This window comes from Alosa pseudoharengus, unplaced genomic scaffold (assembly GCF_046254945.1).
Source record: "Alosa pseudoharengus isolate Yale_2024_CS ecotype anadromous, Long Island Sound unplaced genomic scaffold, YU_APseudo_1.1 YU_APseudo_1.1_scf_12, whole genome shotgun sequence".
In the NCBI taxonomy this organism is placed as follows: Eukaryota; Metazoa; Chordata; class Actinopteri; order Clupeiformes; family Clupeidae; genus Alosa; species Alosa pseudoharengus.
Window position 1 is genome coordinate 23,937,730 of NW_027468587.1, and position 21,979 is coordinate 23,959,708.

Consider the following 21,979-nt stretch of genomic DNA (forward strand, 5'->3'; position numbering starts at 1 on the left):
CATCTTTAATGGCTTTTGCACACTTCCTTGTGCAATATAGCCTATATACGGAACTAAGTAGTATTTATTTTGTGGCTCCTCTATTGAAATGGTTGATGTAGGCTCAAGAGGGCTGAGGTTTGGCATCTCACAGGGCTGATATTGCTATGGGGCTGGCTGTGGCCTCTTCCCCTTCAGAGTAGACTTAGTGCTCCGCACTCACAAGTAACTTCTCTGCAGCAAAATCAACTGGCACTATTTCATCCTGCCGAGCCAACCCAGCCAAGTCAATAAGCCATCTATACATCCATCCATCCACCCATCCAGCAAGTAGCGCAGGTAACCGTGACTGTGTCAGGGCCTAAATCATGGACCTCTCTGGTTAATGAAGTAAGCACCGGACTAATCCACCGAGTGTGCAGCGTTACGCTGCTTACCCCACTGGCCAAGTCACAGCTGATGACCATCTGGGCCTGTGGAAGAGAATGATATACGCGCGCGCGCACACACACACACACGCATAGCGCACACACGCATAGCACACACACACACAAAACTCCCACCCCTGCCCCCAACCCTCCCCTGCTCCCAGTGGGACTCTGTTGGCCTGCTTACTGGAGTTGGCCCACCAGCTTGGTCAGCCGCTCCAGTGAAAAGCCCTCCAGAGCTGGGCATCACGGCTGGGAGGCACTCCGGCGAGGCGACCCAGTGTTGTGGGATGCGGCCCGGACCTGATATGTTTTGGGAGCTGGCGTTAGGGAGCTCAGAGTGTCGCCATGCCAGGACATCCTGTGTATCCTGGGGCCAGTGCTGATGCTTTTAATAGTAAATATTGTGTCTTGGATATGGCGTGTAGCTATATCTTGGAAGAACATGCAAGTGTACAAGATTGATAGGTTTTTGTGCGTTCTTTAAATAAACAACACATGCTTTTGTGAATGTTTAGAAACACGGCACCATGTAACGTCACTAATGGCGTGCTAGGAAAGCATGTTTATGACTGTTCTTCACTCTCTGAAATTAGACATCACAGGGCATGACAGACATGCATGTTGTTGTTTGTTCGTTTCCAGTGTGTTTGTTTTCACCATCTGTCAGTGGTGTGTATTATATTATATTAGTTAGTGTGTTTATATATATATCCATCCATCCATCCATCCATCCATCCATCGAACCCCGACCAGTAGACACGGCTGAAGTGCCCTTGAGCAAGGCTCCTAACCCCTCACTGCTCCCCGAGTGCCGCTGTTGATGCAGGCAGCTCACTGCGCCGGGATTAGTGTGTGCTTCACCTCACTGTGAGTACACTGTGTGCTGTGTGTGTTTCACTAATTCACGGATTGGGATAAATGCAGAGACCAAATTTCCCTCACAGGACCAAATTTCCCTCACGGGATCAAAAGAGTATATATACTTATACTTATTAGCAATGATCCATGAGCCTCCTTCACAGCCAGGATTAGCAAATTATTAGCAATGTTCCATGAGCCTCCTTCACAGCCTGGATGTGGAGGGATTGTTTCTTGTTTTAGTATCTCTGTGCGCGACGAGGAATCTCATCCTTGGCACATGTTAACTGGATCGCCTATCAACACACTGAATCCAATTTCAGCCTTAATCATGCATGCATCTGCTCTTGACAAACCACTTGCATCACTGAAATATCTTGTGATGTTAATCTTGTCGGTTACAAACCTGTTGATACAGCAGTAAAGGAAATGGTTATTCTAGTGTCTTTCATTGCCTTGACTAAAACACTATTATCACAGTACGCCCCTTTTGAATTGACACATCCATGGGGCCTATGATGACTATAATGACGGCTAGAACTCTGATGATACTACTGTCTACATTGGCCAATGATAAGTTAAAACCTCTCAGAAATATCAATGTTGTCATGTGATTGTTTTAAGATTGGATGGTCTCTGAATGGCTGTTTCTGTTCACACAATCGCTTTGAAAGTGATCCCTCTGCAAATCATTATCGTTTTAGTGTGCAGTTTATTTTTTGTTATAATGAGTTGCATTCAGGAGTCCGTGTGGCCCTTTAATCACTGTTCTGTTTGTCCCTCAGCAGCAGTTGTGCACACATGCTCGGCGTAGTCTTGCTGTAGGAGAGGAGAGGTTGAGGTAGAGGAGAGGAGAGGAGAGGAGAGGAGTTCAGGCTGTGAGTGGACTAGGGGCGGAGGAGATGGTCAGCTTCTGATTCTGGTCATGATTGGGTTTCTGTGCAGGAGTTGGTTAGCTTATTCCCTTGGCCGGGCCAACACACACAGCCCTGGAGTTTAAAATAATACCCACACAGATGAGGTCCATCACTCCTCTGTGTGTGTGTGTGTGTGTGTGTGTGTCTGTGTGTCTGTGTGTCTGTGTGTCTGTCTGTGTGTCTGTCTGTCTGTCTGTCTGTCTGTCTGTCCTGTATGTGTGTATGTGAGTGAAAGGGCTTGAGTGTGTGAATGTAGTGCATGTCCTGTATGTGTGTATACACAAAACAGTTTCGTTTCGTGGGTGTGTGTGTGTGTGTGTCTAGGTGGGTGGGTGGGTGGGTGGATGTGTGTGTTGTTGCTCCCTGCCTCATTGTGGCGAGAGCTCTTTGATGAGGCTGGGAAAGGTGATGGGAGTGTATGAGGTGTTTTAAGGGCAACTCGTCACTGTCGAGGCCTTCTGGGCACACACTCACAAACACACTTGTGTGTATGCGCATGGTTTTGTGTTTGCGCATGCTTGTGAGTTTGCGCACAGTTTTGTGCCTATACATCTGCATGCTTTGTTCTGGTCGTGATTTACATAACATGGTTACATAAATCTTAGCTTTGCCGTTGACATAGTTATCCGGTTCACTTAATACAAGCATTTTTTATTATTGTTGTTTTCTTTCTTGACATTGTGTATGTTTAACTATATAAGTATGTATAAGTATAGACGGCCACGGCTGCCCCTGAACTTGTATGATGGCTACGTGTATGGGCTCTCAAAAAATGTGTTAGTGTTCAATTTCAGCCCACAGAAACAGCATGTGTTATATAATGCTTGTTATTGCTTGTAATATATTGTCATTTATGTAGAATGCAAGGCAGTATAATTTAATGCAAGACGCACATACTCCAGTATGTATGGAGACACAGTGATGTTTTTTTTAGAAACAGATGCTTTGTGTCAGAAGAATGCCAGTACTCCTGTGGTCGCTCTGGTTGGGCGTCTCTTCAAAGTCTGCAAACATCTTGTGCGTCTGTTTGTTGATTGTGTTTTTTTGCCCCCCCCCACCACCACTACTAGATGATGAAGGAGATCACCACCAGCACAGCACACCGGGCGACGAGGCAGGCAATGCAGGGGATGGCACCCCACCCCCGAAGCGCAAGGGCAAGTTCTCCACCCTGGGCAAGATCTTCAAGCCCTGGAAATGGCGCAAGAAGAAAAGCAGTGAGAAGTTTCAGGAAACTTCAGAAGGTATGCACACTATGGCTTGTCTTTCCCTCTCTCACTCTTTAATTTTTTCTTTCTTTCTTTCACTATATTCTCTGACTTCATAAGTCATTTGTTTCTTTCTATCTTTTTTCTCCACTCTCCTTGCCGTCTCTCATTTCTCCAACTTTCTCCCATTCTTCCTCTCCCACTCTCTCTTCCTCCCTCTCCCACCCTGCTTCTTTTCTCTCTCTCTCTCTCTCATGTTCTGTTTTGTTATTTGTGGTCTACCCCAACAATACAGACTTTTCCTGCTGAGACATTGTTGACATTAGCTGCACTGGCTGCCTCAGAATACAATCCCATTCATTTCTAAGACTATAATTGTGCTCTCAGTGTAAGCCACAAAACGCCCTCCCCTAGAGCAGTGCGGTCTTGCAGTACACAAGCAAGACGATTTGTTTGTCTCTGAGGGGCATTGTTGTGTTTTGGTCCGCGCTGCTGTGTTCGGTTGAAAGGCTGGGAATTTTTTTCATGGCGTCCATCCGTTTCCTCCTGCAGTCCTGGAAAGAAAGATGTCGATGAGACGGCCACGGCAGGAGCTGATCGAGCAAGGCGTGCTGAGGGAGCTTCCTGACAACGGTAGGACCAGTTCCTCTTGGGCCTTCGACGAACGCTCACACCCACCACACCAAACTCCATCCCATCCACCGCAAGTCGAGCAGAGCATCTGCTCACATCATGACAAAACAAATTGCATTCAGAGTGACGACCAACAGAAAGATAAATCTCCACACAACACAAGGTTTCTGCTCGCTGTATTTAAAGTACAGTGTCTTCAAACGCCTGAATCTTAACTCAATTTTCAAAGTGGTAGATTTGCTATTGTTTGCTATGGTTGTGCAAGTGAACAGTAACCACCAGGCATAATGCGGTGTAGGAAGATTTGCAGTGTCACTCAACAGGGGGGTGGGCTGTAATCTCACTCACTATCGGGCCAATAGAACTGACAACACCCAGTATCTCATACATTGATATACCCCAATTCTGTCTTTCTCTGTCCCTCTGTCTCTCTCTCTCTTTCTCTCTCTCTCTCTCTCTCTCTCTCTCTCTCACTGTGTGTGTGTTGCAGCCATCCATGGGGAGAATTTGGTTGCCTTTCATCACACAAACAAAGGAAATTTGGTTTATTGTTTTTTTTTATTTCCCTGAGCATCTCTAGTTTCATATTTGGGGAGGCAAGAGAGACGTGCTGTTTTTCCTTGCGTCGTGGAAAGTGGAGCAAATTGTGCCTGAAAGCCAAAAGCTTTTCAAAGTCACTGGCTCACGTTAAGGGCCCGACTCTCTCTACCCAAGAGGTCCCGTTTACAGCGCCTGAAAAAAACGCTTCTAAATTCCTCAAACTCAGAAGGAGGTAAGAAAAACTAAATCAAGCAAAGAAATGCTGCAAGGAAGGTGTCATGACTTCAAAGCAGGTGGTTATCTCTCACACCTGTCTCGAGATGAGAGAGTGCTCAGTCTATCTGCTCCAGATGCAGGTGTATTAGTAGTGCACCACTTTAAAGGCAGAGTCTGTAATTGTTGTTTTTTTTTTTAGATGAACAGCCAGTCAGATTATATCCCTTCCTTCCGTGCTCCTGGCACAATGTGCTGATTGGCTGGAATTGTTTATTGCTTGGGCCGAGCCACAATGTGGATTGTCTCCCACTAAGAGAGCCAGGACTGTTTACAAACACCAGAGTTTGTGTATTTTTACCCTATGGATGATTTCTCACATTCACCAGGGCACGGTTTTCTGCTAGTAAAAGTGTTGTGATAATAAATGTATCAGTGCAGTTCAATGATTGGTTGGTGTGTGTGTGTGTGTGTGTGTGTGTGTGTGTGTGTGTGTGTTTTCTCACAGAAGCCGATGACGGCCACCACGTGTCCAAGCCGCCTTATGTGAAGAACGGACACACCCTACCAGTGAGGGGCCCTGGGGGTGGTGGACGGGGCCGGGGCCACGAGGCCGGCAGGCACCCCTCCGACACGGACCACCACGCCAACGCCAACCCAACCTGGCTGCCCCAGCTGGAGGAGCAGTGGGTGCGCGTCCCCCAGGACGTGGAGCGGCGCGGCGGGGCCTTGGCTCACCGGGCGCCAGCAGGCCAGGAGGAGCCCAGAGAAGGCCGGAGAGGAGGCCGGCAGGGCGGGGAGGAGCGGAGGCCGGGGCCGGGGCCGGGGCCGGGGCACGGGCACGGACCGGGCTGGCACACGGACGATGGGGGGCGGCGTGGGGGAGGAGGCCGAGGGCACCTGAACGGGGACAAGAGGCCGGGTCTGCAGAAGGGACTGTCCGAAGACGGCCGGAGGATGCGGTCCGAGGCCGAATGGAAGCCCACCCTCCCCAGGCACGCGTCTACTGAGGAGGGGAGAGGACGCAGAGGTCAGTCAGGGGGTCAGCAGGGGTCATGACATTTAGGTTACATCAGACAGATGCAACCAGCCAAAAAAAAGACTCCTATACCTCAAAGTAAAATGGTGTTTAGAAAGGCATTAAAATGTCAGTTATTAAAGGAGGCAAACTAGACAGATAGATGAATGAAGTAACATCTAGGCTAGGAAAAGGGAAGGAGTAGTAGGAGGCATCAATAAGAGCAGTGTAGGAGAAAAGGACACAAGTTCAGGCTCACAAGCACGTGCTCAGGTGAGGGCAGTAAGGGAGTGCTCCCCTGTCTCGCTAGAGTTACTACTGCGGTGTCAGTGGGGGTAGACTCGCTCACTCTCCCCCTCCCCCCTCCCCCCTCCCCTTCCACCTCTCACATGGTTTGTTTGGTGTGTTCCTCTTCCTCACCTCTCTCTTATCTTGACCCAGCATACTCTCTCTCTATCGCTTTCTCTCTCTCTCTCTCTCTTTCTCTCTCTCTCTCTCTCTCTCTCTCTCTCTCTATCTCTCTGGCCCAGACCCAGCTGGAGAGGAGCTGCCTGTCCCCCCTCAGGTCCTGCTCCAGCTCCGTTTCTTAATTCAGAACAGGAAGGAACATCTCAACTCGTCTCTTCCTGTTCTCTCTCACTTACTCTCCTTCCCTCCCTGTCTCTGTGTCTCACACTCTCTCTCTCTCTCTCTCTCTCTCTCTCTCTCAACCCCCCCTCTCTCTTTCTCTCTCTCTTTCTCTCACCCCCCCCCCCTCTTTCTCCTCATTAACACAGTATAGTACTCTCTCGCCACTCTCCCTCCTCCAGCCTGAGTGCTGCCATTAGAAGCACACCGATCCCTGGAGGAGACCCGTAATAGCTCTCTCTTTTCTTCACCTCCTATGTAAACAGTCATGTCCGGCCCTTTTACAGACGGATCTAGAGGTGTTAACAGAGAAGTGTGTTTGAATGGGCACGTCACAGATGTTTTCATTTTTGTTCGTGTACCTTTAGACTGTTTCCTTTTCTCATGCTCACTTGTCTTGTCTCTATAAACCTCCATTCTTTCCTGTTCATCTATCTCCCTCTTCCCCTCCCTCCCTCCCTCCCTCTCTCTCAATCTCTTTTGCTGACCTACATCTCAAAGCCAGAGACTTTTCTGTGATAAAAAAAACCCTCTAGTGCTAATAAATAACCCTGAACTTGAAATATCATGTTGGAGGAATGATGTTGAGAGAGAGAGAGAGAGAGAGAGAGAGAGAGACAGACAGAGCGAGAGACAGAGAGAATGAGATATGGAAAGTAAAGCTAAGACATGGAGAGTGAGAATAAGAAAGGGAGAAAGGATGAAATATTGTGAAAGTCCGTTTGAGAGTGAAAAGAAAGTTGTGAAAGTGAGAGCGTTACAGAATAGAATGTCTTTGGGCAGAGAGTGAGAGAGTGATAATGGTCCTTATATATCAGCTGCCGATAGACAGATACAGAGAGGAACACACAGATGTGTTGGCTTAGACTCTAAAGTGGTACATAATACCCCCCCCCTCCCTCCATCTCCCACCCCCTCAGTGATGTCCACAGCTGGCACAGATGGCAAAAGGTCAGCTGTTTATAATCAGGCAGTGAAAAGGACACAACCTCCGCAAAGTGTTAACAGTGTAGTATTAGCCAGACTATGACTCATTAGGCTGCTTTGAGATGTGTTTTCTGAGCACCATCCTCCTGAACTGTACTGTATGTGGCCATGAACTCTAAGCATCCCTTTTCTGGTGTGTGTGTGTTCCAGAGTCTGACAGTCACTTTGTGCCCGACTGCGATGCCATCCGGGACACCTTGCGGGAACCCCTGCCCCCGAAACAGTCCGTCATGCCTCCGAAGTGGCTGATGACCTCCACCCCAGAGCCGGGCACCGAGGGGCCGCCCCGGACCCCTGTCCACAACCCCCCCGCCGCCTTCTCCTCGGCCTCCTCGTCGTCCGCCGGTGGTGGCAGCAAGCCTCTCAGGGCAGTGTCGTCCGCTGGTGGCAACACGCAGTCTTCGGGCACGCTGCCACCACCCTCGTCCTCTGCCGCCTCTGGTGGTGGTGCCACCCAGCAGGCGAAGCAGCCCCCGGTCCCGCCCCCCAAACCCGTCAACCGCAACAGCAACGCTGGCATGCTGGGTGAGCGCTTATTGCTGCTTGCTTTTTTTTTTTAAGTGAATTTACATTTATGCATTTATGCACTAAGCTGACACTTTTATCCAAAGCGACTCACAAAATGACGAACAACATTCAAGCTACATAGCAATGGAGACTTTAGGTAACAATAAGTACCACTACGGTAAACCTTACTACCAGAGGATGAAAGTGCATGAGTTTAAGTTGTAGTTAATGTGTAGTTGGAGGAGGTAGTGGTAGAGGGAGAGAGAGGGCAGAAATGAAGTGCATGTTGGGAGTATTGGGTTGTTAGATGTGTTACGTGAGGTCCTTTTGGAAAAGTTGGATCTTCTTGTAGAGCTTCTTGTAGAGAGTGATGCCCCTGTTCTGGTAGAACTTGGTAGGTAAAGACTTCCTTCAGTGGCCTCTGTATTTAATGTTGACCAAACAAATATCCCAGAATAGCTCAGGCCAGACTAACAGCAACCATGTCAAAACATACTTTAAAGACCAATGATGTAGATATGTTACGATGGTTGGGTCTTTCTAAACCACTAAAGATCTCCTCTTGGCCTGAGGATCCTCTGAATAAATTCTCTAGCTGCATTCTGATTCACTAGTTAACATTCATGCATCTTGACTACAGCTCACACTCACAGTATTATACAAATGCCATCTTCATGTGCTGATGATGTGTGTAGAAACACTTTATTCCCCGTCCATCCCACACCCAGATCAATACTAGGTTCATCTTAACTATGCTATTCATAATGTTACTCCCTTAGTGTTGACTTTTTTTCTTTAATTATTACTGCTGTGTCCTCCATAGAAAGGTTCGGACATGGAGCTTATCGGTCAGGGGATCAGAAACTGGGCTGCCTGCCGTTGCGTTGCCATGTTTGACGTCTTTGTTTTTGTTGGAGTATGTTTTCCCTCCATAGGGATCATTACTCTTGTCCTACATCCTTGCATTTGACTTTGATCTTTTTTTTCTCCCCTCCCTGCACCATCCGTGATAAGACATCATCCTAAGGGTATAATCATAGTCCTGATTAATACACAACACAAACACACACACATACAAAAAGCACACACAGCGCAGCTAACACTGCACAATGCTGCAGAAACATCAGCAACCCTTTCTGCAGAGCTGCTTGGCGCAGGCGACGGCCATGGGCTGGTCAGACGCGCCTGCAGTGGTCAGTCCGTCTGGTTTAATCTGGTTGTGTAACATTGGGGTTAGCATGGAGGGGGACTGAAGGGAGGGGGGGGGGGGTCTGTTTGCTCCTTAGATACTTGGCATTTTTCAGTCAGCTGCTTGCCTCAGCCTCAGCCACAGGCGAGCAGGCCACTGGAACGAAGGCCACAAGATTAGAATAGATTTGAATGTTTTTTTGGGCTGCAGAACATTATCCAAATCTAATGCCTCTGTTTTGCCACCCCAAGCTGCTTACATAATACAATCCATTGTGGGTTTTTTTTTTTTTTTGTTCTCTTGTAGAAAGGACAGGGGATTGGCCTCAAAACACCCATTTAAAAAAGTCCCTTGTTTTGTATGCTGTTGGGTTTGAAATTGGGGATGAGATGTTTAACCACACATTCGTCTGACCATACAGTGTTACCTCTTTCTCTCTCTCTCTATCTCTCTATCTCTCTCTCTCTCTATCTATCTATCTATCTATCTATCTATCTATCTATCTATCTATCTCTCTCCCTCTTCTTCTCCCTCTCTCTCTCCCTCCCTCTTTCTCTCCATCTCGTTCTCCCTCTTTCTCTCTGATGTAGAGTTGCTGTCTCCTGTATTTTGCCATATGTAGGGACTTTCTTTCATAGCACATTTGTACTTATTTATGTATAGGCCTGTAGAATCAAACAGCTGAGAAATGAAAGCCCAGTTCTTCCTATAAGGACTCTACTGGTGTGTAGACCATACACAAGGAGTATTACTGAGTGAAAGATTAAAACACCTATTTGTGCAGTATAAGGTACTGCTAGTTGCCTTCTATTTAATTTATTTCTCTGTGGAGTAAATTGATTTCCAATCCTGCGGCAACCACCACAGCAAAAATGTCATGCCTATATATTCAAGGACTTGCCTTGCATATGTTTTTGCTTTTTGTGACACACTTGCACTGTGTTTTGAATTTGAACAGTTTAAGACTACTGAAGGAGATGTGCTTGAATGTAGTGGAGATTTCAACTCCTTGATGGCTGCCTGTAACTCTGCCTCTGTCTGTGAGTGTCTAAGTGCAGGCAGCTGCTCTCTCCTTCACTTCTCCATGCGCATTCCTGCACTGCTCCCTGTCAAGGACTCCCAGAGCCCCTGATGGTCATTAGTATCAGATGGTTAAGATTAGCCCCGCATGAAGGACTCACCCACCTGCCCAGAGATTTTACAGATGGGCAGGCTTGGCAGGCTGGCCAACCATCATCCCCGATACTGGCCTGCGGTCGATGAGCTGCACCAGCCTCTCTCTAGGTTCTCTCTCTGGACGGAGCTTGGAGCCTCTCTCGGCCATGGATGTCTTTTGTATTGATCCGCTCATGTTAAAGAACTGCAGCAGAGGAGGTGTAGAAGAGATCATTAGACATGTGTTACATTCCTCCCGAGCGCCTCGCCCCCGTGTGCCCGGTCAGGTCGCTCAGGGTTGGACCCTCGATGCATATTTTATGGGTTGAAGTATAATGAATCTCCTGCTGAATCATATTAAAATGCTTTGCACAACTGCGTAGGGTGGGTTATGTATGAGGCAATGCCATAGATGTTGGTACCTCGGTCTGTGAGAAGACTGTAAGGAGTCTTAATCGTGCAGAGAAAAGATGTGCAAAGAATACTGAAAGGTGAAGGGACACTTTTTAGTCCTGGAGCATTTCTTTTTTTCTTCTTTCTTTCTACTGTGAAGCATCTTTTATTGTTATCTTGCACGGAGGGCACTATATTAAATAAAGCCTAATTGATTGATTGATTGATTGATTGGTTGATTGGTGCTGGAATTAGCTTGGTACAGTAGCCTACAGTAGCTCATGACCACTGTGGGCTACCTTTCCTGCCCCCTCCCTCCTCCTCCTCCTCCAGCAGCGGCCAATCTCCACGGGGGAGATAACCCCCAGCTGCCCCTCTACTGGTCCTGCTGGAAGCGGGAGGGCGAGTACGACGTCTACCTGTCCCTGCCCGTCTACCTGTGCAAGCGTCCGGGAGCTGTCCGCGCAGGTACGCTTCTGTGAAGCCAAGCTCAGCTAGGTGGAGCTGAGCACGTCCTCTCTGTCAGACGCCCTCCTGGTCTTCCTCTTTGTTGTCCTCCTCCTTCCTCGTCCGCGTCGCCTTCATCGCCATCATCGGCTGTCTGTCGCTCTGCCCGGATGCAGAACTTAACAAAGCTGCAGCGAATGATGGCGACCTTTTGACCTCTCGTTTGCTAGTCTCGCTAATGAACTGCATGTGTCCAGCTGTTGTCTTTCATATGCGTCTGAGTGTGTGTGTGTGTGCGCGTTTGTGCGTGCGTGCGTGTGTGTGTGTGTGTGTGTGTGTGTGTGTTTTTGTGTGTCTACATGCACGCACTTGCTTGCTAAAGAGTGTGTGTGTGTAGCTATAACAATGCGAGTTTGCAGTGTGTGTGTGTGTGTGTGTGTGTGTGTGTGCTGCAGGTGTGAATTGGCCCGTATGTGTCCTTGCTCCATTCTGCCATGGTCCACGCTGGCCCAGAAATCTCACTGACCTGTTCATCTGAAGCAGCGGAGCTCCAGCTGCAGTTTTGATAAAAACAGCTAATCCACCCAACATCTGCTGTGGCGTGCAGAATTAGACTAAGTGCTGGCCGCCGCTAAGAACTGACGAGCCCAATCCACTTTAGTGCATGCCAGGAGTCCGCAGATGCTCCCCCCACACACACACACACACACACACACACCATTTTGCGCTCAGTACGCTCTATGGGTTTTAGGGCAGCTTTTTGTGGTTTTGTGTCACACAACTTTGACCAGACACATGCAAAAATAAATAAACTTAAGAATAAGCGCTGCATGAAGACTTTGCTCTGGGAAGTCACCGAGATGGTCACCAACATGGCGTGCGTGGTATGAGAATGGCTGCAGCATGAGTCCTTACAAAGACTTTTTGCATCAAAGTAATCTCAGCTTCCTGCCTCCCTTGTATGTTCCTTATTGTTGCTTTGTCTCTTCGCTTTGGCTGTGCGACAGACCGTCCTCTGGTCAGGAGCTGTGTGTGTTTGAAGCCGAGGGGCTCTCTCCTGTCACTTGGGTCAGCCACTGGTCAAAGTGAACGCCATATGATCTGTTTGTCCTGCTCATGTGGCTGCATTCTAAAGAGTGTTGAGATCAGTTGCATTCAGTTTTCACAATATGGCTTTTAAACTGGATGGATACTTGAGGAACACGAGTCAGCCACATGACGTCTGTATAAACACAGGGATTTGTCTGTTTTAAAACACACGCAAGAAAGCTGAACTCTTAGTCGCAGTGTTTTTCAGTCGTTAATTTCTCTGTGCTTCTCCCACAGCTGAGATCCACCAGATCAGTGGAGGCCACAGCATGGTTCCTGCCAAGCCCTCCCCACCCATGCCCCCTAAGAGAACCACACCGGTCACCAAGCGCAACACTGAGGACCCCTCTTCCTCCTCCACCTCCTCCACCCTCCCTCCCCAGAGCTCCGCGGCCTCTTCCGCCCTGACCCCAGAAGACCTCTCCGGCCTGCCCGCGGGCTTCCAGCTGCCCCCGCCGCCTCCCTCCCCACCCCTGCCCTCCCACATCCCCCCCTCGCCCCCACGGCTGGCCCACACGCACTCCCACCTGCTGCCCCACCAGCACTCCTACCCGCACCCCATCCCCCAGCCCATCCCGCCGCCCCAGTTCGACGCCTCCAGCCCAGAGGAGGAGGAAGAGGAGCCCCCGCGCCAGGCGCCCGTGCCGCTGCACATCATGATCCAGCGGGCGCTCAACTCGCCCGGGCCGGCCGTGCCACACCCGGACAGCTCGCAGCGCTCCGCCCACGCGCTGCTCTTCGAGACGCCGCCCGAGTACGCCGCCGACGCCCGCGGTCGACCACTTCAGGTCACCATCCAGCCCCTCAAGATGTGAGTAAAGCGGGCACAGGCAAGCCAGCACTGGCCACATCCACATGCTGCAGATGCCAGTGTTCATATCATCAGCAGCCTGCTTAATTTAAAGGTGCACTAAGCGATGCCACGCGTTTTTTAGGCTAAAACGTTTAATGTCACTTACTGCAAACATCACCTAACCAACCGCTAGCTGTCTGTGTCCTGAATACACTGTAACAAAAACACGATCTCTGTGGACAGCCCAGGCTTCAAAAAAGGGCAACAAAAACAACCTGGGCAAACCTAGCCCATAAAAACATAACAAACTGTTCCAGCGAATCACAGACGAGATGCGCGTTTAGGAGAGTTTTAATTACACGGGAGCAGCACGGGAGGGAGGGGGAGGAAGTAGCGAGCTAGCTCTCTGTTTTGTTTGAAAGTCAACAGAAGTGACGTTACCCAGCATCGCTTAGAGCACCTTTAATGTAGTGGGGTAAAGGATTGGAAGGGGAGTGAAATCATAGTGTACATACAGAACGATACTCGTCAGATACGGTCAGATGCCTGATAATGCAGGTCGGTCGATGAGCATCTGTAGCTCCAATTGGTGTGGAGTGTGCAGCTCTGCCAACATCAACGGACCTCCGTCGACTAGTTTACTGCCGTCAGAGACCTCGGGATGGACGATGGACAAAAACCTGTAGATTATTAACAAACGAACTGGATTAGGACTGAACTTACTCATACAGAAGGGGAATCCCTATCACGTATTTCAGCAGATTTGGTCAGACTGAAGACTTGATGATGTGTCGCTCACCTCTTCCCTTCTGTCACACAGGCACGACGACGACTACTCGGACGAGGACGAGGAGGACGACGAGATGGACGAGGAGGACGAGCCTTCCCCAGAGCACCTGCCCCCCCCTCAGCCAGAGCTGGAGCCGCGGAGCCGGCGGTGCATGGTGGGCGACCCCAGCATCAGCGTCATCCCCGAGGGGGCCGACAGCAGCGAGGAGGAAGACGAGGAAGACGAAGAGGACGGAGCGCGGCGCATGGGGGAGGAGAGCGACTCCGACGGGCCAGTGCTCTACAAGGACGAAGACTCGGACGAGGATGAGGAGGACGAGGAGCCACCTAGTACGTGTGCCCAGCTGCTTTGGTTTGGTGTATTTAAAGGGTGTATTGGGTGGATTTAAAAGGCTCCGCTGTCTAGACTGCCCGCTCACTCCCATTGACTCCCATTGATTTCTGAGAAGTTGGATCCGTAGGGGAGTGGAAATGAACTATTAGGCAGCTCATCCACTGAATTAATAAAGGCCAAGGCCAAATAACCACCATTCTATGAAATTCATTAAATGTATATATTCCTTTTTAATACTATGTTTATAAATGTATTTCATGCAAAAATATGTGTGGATATGCTAGATGGACCTTGTTCATTCTCTGTTGACAAGTTGTCTATTGACTTATACTATACATCGTATGATTATCTGGACAATACCTAAAGGTTAGATAGATAGATAGATAGATAGATACTTTATTGATCCCCAAGGGGAAATTCAAGATTAATGGTATGTTGACTTCACCAGCCTTGTGGCTGATGAGAGGGACCAGCGTGAGTCCGACCATACGTGTCCTTCAGTACATTTAGTTTTGAGCAACAGCCAGGCTCTGTTTTTCACCACATGGTTTAGCTCAGGCCATTCAAATTGAATGTAATCATGATTGATATATTTTTTAATCTCTACAAAAAAATGCATTATGCCTAAAAATGCTATAACATCTGTTATTTCTACATTTGACCATTTGTTTATTGCTTCTCTTTGTCTCTCTCTTTGCCTCTCTCTCTATGTGTGCTTGTGTGTGTGTGTGTGTGTGTGTGTGTGTGTGTGTGTGTGTGTGTGTGTGTGTGTGTGTGTGTGTGTGTGTGTGTGTGTGTGTGTGTGTGTGTGTGTGTGTGTGTGTAGGTGCTCTGGCTAGCCGGGTGAAGCGGAAGGACACTCTGGCGCTCAAGTTGAGCAGCCGGCCATCGGCCCCAGACCGCCAGCAGGCGGAGCGGGAACGCCCGGTGAGGGACCGGCCGCCGGGTCCAGACTGGCCAGGCCGAGGCGAGCACACAGGCCTCTCGTGGCAGAGCAAGGAGCAGTGGGAGGCCATCCGTGCACAGATCGGCACCGCGCTGACGAGGTAGCACTCACACGGACACACACATGAACGCACACACAGTCAGGCATGGGCACACACACACACACACACATGCTCTCATACACACACAGACACAGACACATGGTCAGGCATGGGAACACACATATGCTGTCATATACATACACACACACGCACAAACAAAAACATAGTCAGATTGTTGTGTTTTGTACAAATACAAAATACAAATGCGTGCGTGTGTGTGTTTAGATACAAGATCAAATGCTGAGAGATACAGTATGGCACACAGCTCACTGTATTCACACATGAGGATTGATAGTGAACTGCAGGCATACATACAGTACATACATATGTACGTACACAACACATGTGTTTGTTGTGTTATGGTTGTCTAAGCTACTGGATGCCTAACATTTCCCTCGGGATGAATAAAGTGTCTGTCTGTCTGTCTGTCTGTCTGTACACAAACACATACGTACGTGCATGCACGCACAAACAAGTAGGCTGTGAAATAATAATTACTAAAAACTAATGATGTGTTTGCAGACGCCTGAGCCAGCGGCCTACAGCAGAGGAGCTGGAGCAGAGAAATATCCTTCAACGTGAGTCTCTTGCTCTCCCCCTCTTTTGTCTCTCCCTCTCTTTCTCTCCATCTATCGCTCTCCCTCTGGCTAACACTCTGTCTCGCTCCCTATCTTTCTCTCTGTCCCTCTCTCTCCCTCCCCATCTCTCTCGCTCTCCCTTTCTCTAACAATCTGTCTCTCCATCTATCTTGCTCTCCCTCTCTCTAATGCTCTGTCTCTCTCTCTCTCCATCTCTTACTCTCCCTCTCTCTAATGCTCTCCCTCTCTTTCCATCTCTCTCGCTCTCCTTCTCATTCTAACGCTCTGTCTCTCTCGTTCACTTTTTCAGCCTTATCTCTTTTTCTCTGATACACTCTGTCTTTTGTCTTCTGTTGTCCTCTGTCATTCCCTCATTATTGTCTTCGTCTTAATTGCCCTTCTCTCTCTTTCACCCCTCCTCTCCGTTCTCCCTCTCTCTTCCTCGCTACTGTATGTCCCTTCCATCTTCCCCACCCTTCTGTCTTTTATCTGTTTGCTATACTCACCTCCCTTCTCTCTAGTAGGCTTCTGCGGTATGAACCCCAGTGCCACCCCCCCCTCACACACACACACACACACACACACACACACACAAACTCAACTCACACCTATACTTACATACACTCCACAAAGTTTGTGATGGAATGAATGTCTGCCTAAGTCATTTGCACAAAGAATATGTGTCCGAATGGAAGGCTTTAAGCATACCTCCCTCACCCCAAAGCTCTGGTCATTGCACATCGATTACAGCATGGAATACTAGGAGCCTGCTCAGTTGATGGACCCGTGGTTTCATGTTAGTTGACTTAGAGGTGTCTGTATCTTTCATCTCCAGCCAAGAACCAGGCCGACCGGCAGGCCGAGGTCCGCGAGATCAAACGCAGACTCACCAGGAAGGTAAGCTCATCTTGGAGACGAGATCCGACCAGGGGGTCTTCTTTAATTCATCTGGTAAAAGACATGGAAGCATCACTAAAAGGCATATTCAGAGGGTGTTTAATATCAGCTCTAAACATATGAAGAATTTATTGGGAGTTTGCATTACTTGAAGTTTACTGAAGTGGGCATGTGGGCAATTTGTTGTATTTTTTGCAGCCGAGTTAAAACAAGGCAGGCATTAAATAGTGAACATCTGCTTTGGGGAATGATGAAAGTGTTTGCTTCTACACGGCAATATCTTCATTAGGATCAGGGAGCATACGGGCAGATGCGCACACACACACACACACACACACACACACACACACAGTCTCTCACACTCTCACACACCGTCTGCGATGATTGCTTGCTGTTTAATTACATACTACTTACATACTTTATACTTTATTGTCCCCAAGGGGAAATTTGTCTTGGGCTTCACGATCAGTGCATCACACATACACAGCTCATACATAGGCAATTAAAAAACAACAGTTACACATACAGCTCCACACCACCACAGTTACAAAAAAAAAAAAAAAAACTCAGTCAGAGCTGCACACTGGATAACATTTAGGTAGCCAGCTACCTATCATTGAGCATCTTTATGGCAGTTGGGATAAAGGAGTTTTTGTATTTATTTAATCTACTCTAAAGCGTCTACCTGAGGGTAGGTCTTCTACAATTTTCAGTGCCTCCCTGAGGACTGACTTTTCATAGAGTGCCTGCATGTAGCCCTGGTCTGGATGACCTACAATCTTCAGGGCAGTTTTGACCAGACGCCCCAACTTGGACTTTAACTGAACTGTCAGATTGCCATACCAGGTCTGCATGCCATACTGTATCACGCTCTCTAAGATCATCTGGAAAAATAAAAACAAGAGCCCGCTACTGACACCATACAGCCTCAATCTTCTCAGAAAATACATCCTCTGCTGGAGCTTAGAACAGAGACTTTCTATATGGACATGCCATGTGAGTGAGCAGTCCATAAAAACACCAAGGTATTTATATGAAGAGACCTGACGTATGGGAGTGTTATGGATGCACACTGGACTTGATTCAGAAACTGCTCTAGGGTCAAAGATCATTTCCTCAGTCTTCTTTACATTCACAACTAGATGCTGAGCATCACACCAATCTACAAACTTAATTGTTTGCCTTATCGTGCAAGCCCAGCCAGGCAGAGTGCCGCTCCTCTGGGAGATGCCTGTTTGTGTTGTGTGTAGAGTTCTGCATATTTGTGTTAAACGGCTGCATGGCTCTTCTTCCTTCCTCAGCTAAGCCAGAGGCCCACTGTGGCTGAACTCCAGGCCAGGAAGATCTTGCGTTTCCACGAGTATGTGGAAGTGACCAGTGCGCAGGACTACGACCGCCGTGCTGACAAGCCCTGGACCAAGCTCACGCCTGCAGACAAGGTGAAGATGAGTGCCAACGCTAGAACTCCCAACAGTCTACTGACAGTTATCATCACCTTAAGTGACCAAGTTTGCCAATGTGGGCAAAACTCTAATGTCCATTCACATTTACGCCAGTGCTTCAATTGCATTTATCCAAAAAATGATGAACAAATTTGGTATTTAGACTGTCAAAGCGAAGCCATTAGTCCCAGTACATCCCATTGCTCAGTTTCCCTCCCATCGGACCAAGTGCTGGGTCAGAAAGGGCCAAAAGTAGAGACTTTAGGTTCACAGGAAGTGTGTGGGAATAATCGGAGCTTCTTTCACTCCCATTTGGCTCTGTGTGTGAGGTCAGCTGTGACGTTCCCCTCGCTGGTCTGTTTCCCATCTGTCAGGGCAGACGTGCTCTTATTTACTTCACCCTTGTCCCTGGTGCCGCGCCTTTTCCCCAGTTTGCTTTGGTTCACTGTTGAGCGCAGGAAATTTAAGGTGACAAGGGAATGTGTATGTGTGTGTGAGAGGGAGAGAGACTAAAACTCCCTCACCCACCTTCCCTCTCCCTCCCTCCAGCTGTTGTTTGTGACCCTGTCCCAATATTTCTGGCATGCCGTAAAGAGTTATGAATAAAACAACAAAACCAGACAAAATATCAACATGAATCAGAAGTGAGCTGTAACTCACGCCCCAGGACTCTGTATTCTGTGCTCCCCTAGCTAAAAGAACACTGGGCTGTGGTAATCTATGGATCGGTAGGGAAAAAGTGCCTTGCTCAGAGCATTCAGATGCCTATTAAAATCATTGCCATGGAGGTTACTCAACCGGCATATTTCTTTCCCAGTGTTAATTCCCATTAAAAATTCAAAAGGTAACTACTGGCACCCTTAATGGACGGGTACAGGATCCAGTGTTGCTCACAACCTTTCCATCTTTCACAGGCTGCAATCCGGAAAGAGCTGAACGAGTTCAAGAGCTTAGAGATGGAAGTCCATGAAGAGAGCAGAATCTATACAAGGTATCTTATCAGCATCCTATCAGAATCTATCCAGTCTATATCTTTTCAGAATCTATCCTATCAGTATCCCATCAAAATATATTATATCGGTATCTTGCAGTCTATTCAATCTATTTCCTATCATTATCTATCAGAATCTATCATATCAATATCCCATCAGAATCGATCGTATCAATATCATATCAGTATTTTGATGTCTCCAGACCAATATTTACTTTGCATTTACATTTGGCTTGGTCAGTCACTGAGGTAGCATTTCCATTGTACTTCTCTGGAGTGGGTAATGGGTGGAATAAAGAGATATCTTTGGAAGTTGTCATCTCCTGTTTCTACTTCCAGTCATGATGTACACATGGCAGTATGCATGAATGATGTCGGCTTAAGAAATTTAAAGTTTTTGTGTTCTTTTTCCTGCTTTATAGGTTCCATCGGCCCTAGCCCCCTTGCAAAACTGGACTATGAAGCACTTACCTGCCGAAAGGCAGCAAGGCCAAGACGTGCATTTCTGCTGGAGCCTCAGGGTCCTAGTGCCACCCGTCTCTCACTCTCTCTGTGTCTCTCTCTCTCTCTCTCTGTCGGACTGCCTTCAACGTTTCTGAATGTACTGTATAGACCAACAGGGAAACCTGGACCACCACTTAAAAGCAAAAAAAAAAAAAAAAACACTCATCAGTCCCATCCGCTCACATATGTAAATATTAACAAAAATGCACAGAGGGGCGGAAGCGCAGAGGCAGCCAGGTCAAGCCTGGAGGAATAGCTGCAGTATTTCTCCCCCACCACCGGGGGGCAGTCACGTGCCAAGGCACTAATGTGGCTTTTTTGGAGGGGACGCGGGACTAAACCATTACACAAGAAGAGGGACAAGGTATGTGGTGGCTTAACACACACCTGCGACAGTCCTCAGGGAGCAGTTCAGGAAGCGGACACACCTCCCTCTCCACCCAGTCCGCTCTGTTTGGGAGCGTTCAGGAGATCACTGTTTACTCTCTCTTGCGCTCTCTCTCTCTCAGCTTTTACATTGGTATGGCACAGTTGTTTCGCTCTGTGGAACTGTAATAAAATTATTCACATTAATAGTAAGAATGATGATAATTATAATAATAATATCTATGGTGACAATACAGTAATAAAGCATACAGTAATAAAAGTGTTAGTTACCGGTTGCTATGAAGAGAGTGGGCGTGGACAGCCAGAAGGACTGCAAGGCTGTCCATGCATGAAGGCACAAGCTCTGGGATTACGTGTTTATACGTGAGTGTATGTATGTGTGTATAGACTGTTGTAATATTTGTCATTTAGACTGACAGTTTGGAAGGTTATTATCATAAGATGACTGTAATTGTCAAAGGTTTTTTTTTTTCATTCTGAACACAACATTATGGCCTTTCATGAAACTTTCTTTGAAGGTTGCCAGGTTACAGTTGCCATTTTAGCCACGAATTTAGAGGACAAAGAAGATAGCATCATTATTTTAGTTGCACTTTTTCTCTTTGTTTTTATTTTATTTTATTTTTTTTACATGTTTTACAATTTCAAAATTTCCTATTGCTGCTGTTGTCATATATTGAGGTGCAGATCAGGTTCATTTCAGGTTAGAAATAATTGATCTGTTGTGAAGCCCTGAAACACAAGGTCCACAGGTGTTCAACCTGATATCGCACACTAATTATAGTAATAGAGCAGACGTACCAGTAAGAATGTACAGACAGTGCTCCAAAAAGCACTGAAACATGTATGTTTTAGCAGATGAAGACAACGACTGAATAAAAAGGTTCACTGAACACTTTTTAAAATTGATTTTTATTTTCTTGTGGCAGACAGGGAAACAATTTCGGCAGGAACATCCTTATTTTTCACTGCTTCTCAAGTGTATCTCATTCATGGCCAGTAGAAGAGAAAGTGTTCTGATGTATAGATTGATGCTGTAGATTAAACTGGCTGTGTATATCTGGTCTTCCTTTTATTTTGAAAAATATTTTAAATATAATAAATGTGATATAGGTTGCTATTTTTTTAAGCAAAAAATAGTGTATGCTTCTACAAGGACTCTACAAGAATGGGGATGCCTATTCTATTATAGAGATGTACTGTATGTTTCTTTTTTTAATATGACAGTGATATTTCAGTAACTGACGATAACAATTTCTCATAGTTGTAAAGTCATCTCAAAATCTCAATTAAATGCTTTGAGTATTAAGAAACTTGTGTTGTCAAACGTCATGTTTCTAACCAATGCCTGCTCTTCTGAAAAATAAATGTAGGCTATTGTTATTAATTGTTTGTGTGTAGTTAGTTCAGATATGTGCCATATGATGTGGACTGGCATGTTTTTTGTTTTTTTTATCATAGACTGTAATGGGTTTTTTATCAGTCTGTTGTTAAATTGCCATTCCATTAGCATGTCAATCAAATAGGGAAGGAAGGTTACTTGGCCTATATTAGCCTATAGCAGTGGTTCTCAATGTGTGGGGTGGGCCCCACTAGTGGGGAATGGAGACATGGCAGGTGGGGTGCCGATCTTTATTAATGAATCTTTATTAATTAGATCATACATTGAAAACAAAATAGCCACACATAAACATAGGATTCATAAACAGGCATATCAAATAAAACCTCATCAGATCCAGGGAACTGAGGCGAGAAATGTAACGAGGAACCAAAATGCAAAAATATTATTTTAACATCACCATGTTGCTGCGGTGATGCAGGTGGGGCTTGACAATTTCCCAACTCCAAAATGGGGAATGACAGAAAAAGTTTGAGAACCACTGGCCTGTAGTAAGAATTTATTTACATGGACTGTGCCCTCACATACATATGGTCAGGCTAAATTAAGGTATATTCCTAAGATAGCATATGACTGCACTGCATCTGGTAATATCAGGCCAATTAATTTCCACCTCATGGAAATGGGA

General features: G+C 47.1%; 1 protein-coding gene across 5 annotated transcripts in view; it reads left to right on the forward strand.

Annotated features, from left to right (window-relative positions):
• phactr4b (phosphatase and actin regulator 4b) overlaps positions 1-21,335 on the forward strand; it is a 31,042-nt gene extending 9,707 nt beyond the window's left edge. For 2 of the 5 annotated variants that reach the window (XM_076280536.1, XM_076280532.1), the window contains exons 2-14: positions 3,256-3,429; positions 3,946-4,026; positions 5,288-5,809; positions 7,562-7,936; positions 10,989-11,123; positions 12,429-13,002; positions 13,805-14,103; positions 14,934-15,153; positions 15,676-15,731; positions 16,567-16,628; positions 17,930-18,067; positions 18,985-19,061; positions 19,484-21,335. In XM_076280536.1, coding sequence (XP_076136651.1) covers positions 3,256-3,429; positions 3,946-4,026; positions 5,288-5,809; positions 7,562-7,936; positions 10,989-11,123; positions 12,429-13,002; positions 13,805-14,103; positions 14,934-15,153; positions 15,676-15,731; positions 16,567-16,628; positions 17,930-18,067; positions 18,985-19,061; positions 19,484-19,499 — 2,729 coding nt within the window. In that variant the 3' untranslated portion in view covers positions 19,500-21,335. The remainder of the gene's footprint in view (positions 1-3,255; positions 3,430-3,945; positions 4,027-5,287; positions 5,810-7,561; positions 7,937-10,988; positions 11,124-12,428; positions 13,003-13,804; positions 14,104-14,933; positions 15,154-15,675; positions 15,732-16,566; positions 16,629-17,929; positions 18,068-18,984; positions 19,062-19,483) is intronic. The other 3 variants (XM_076280533.1, XM_076280534.1, XM_076280535.1) reach the window with 3 other exon arrangements.
• The last annotated feature ends 644 nt before the right edge of the window (positions 21,336-21,979 follow it).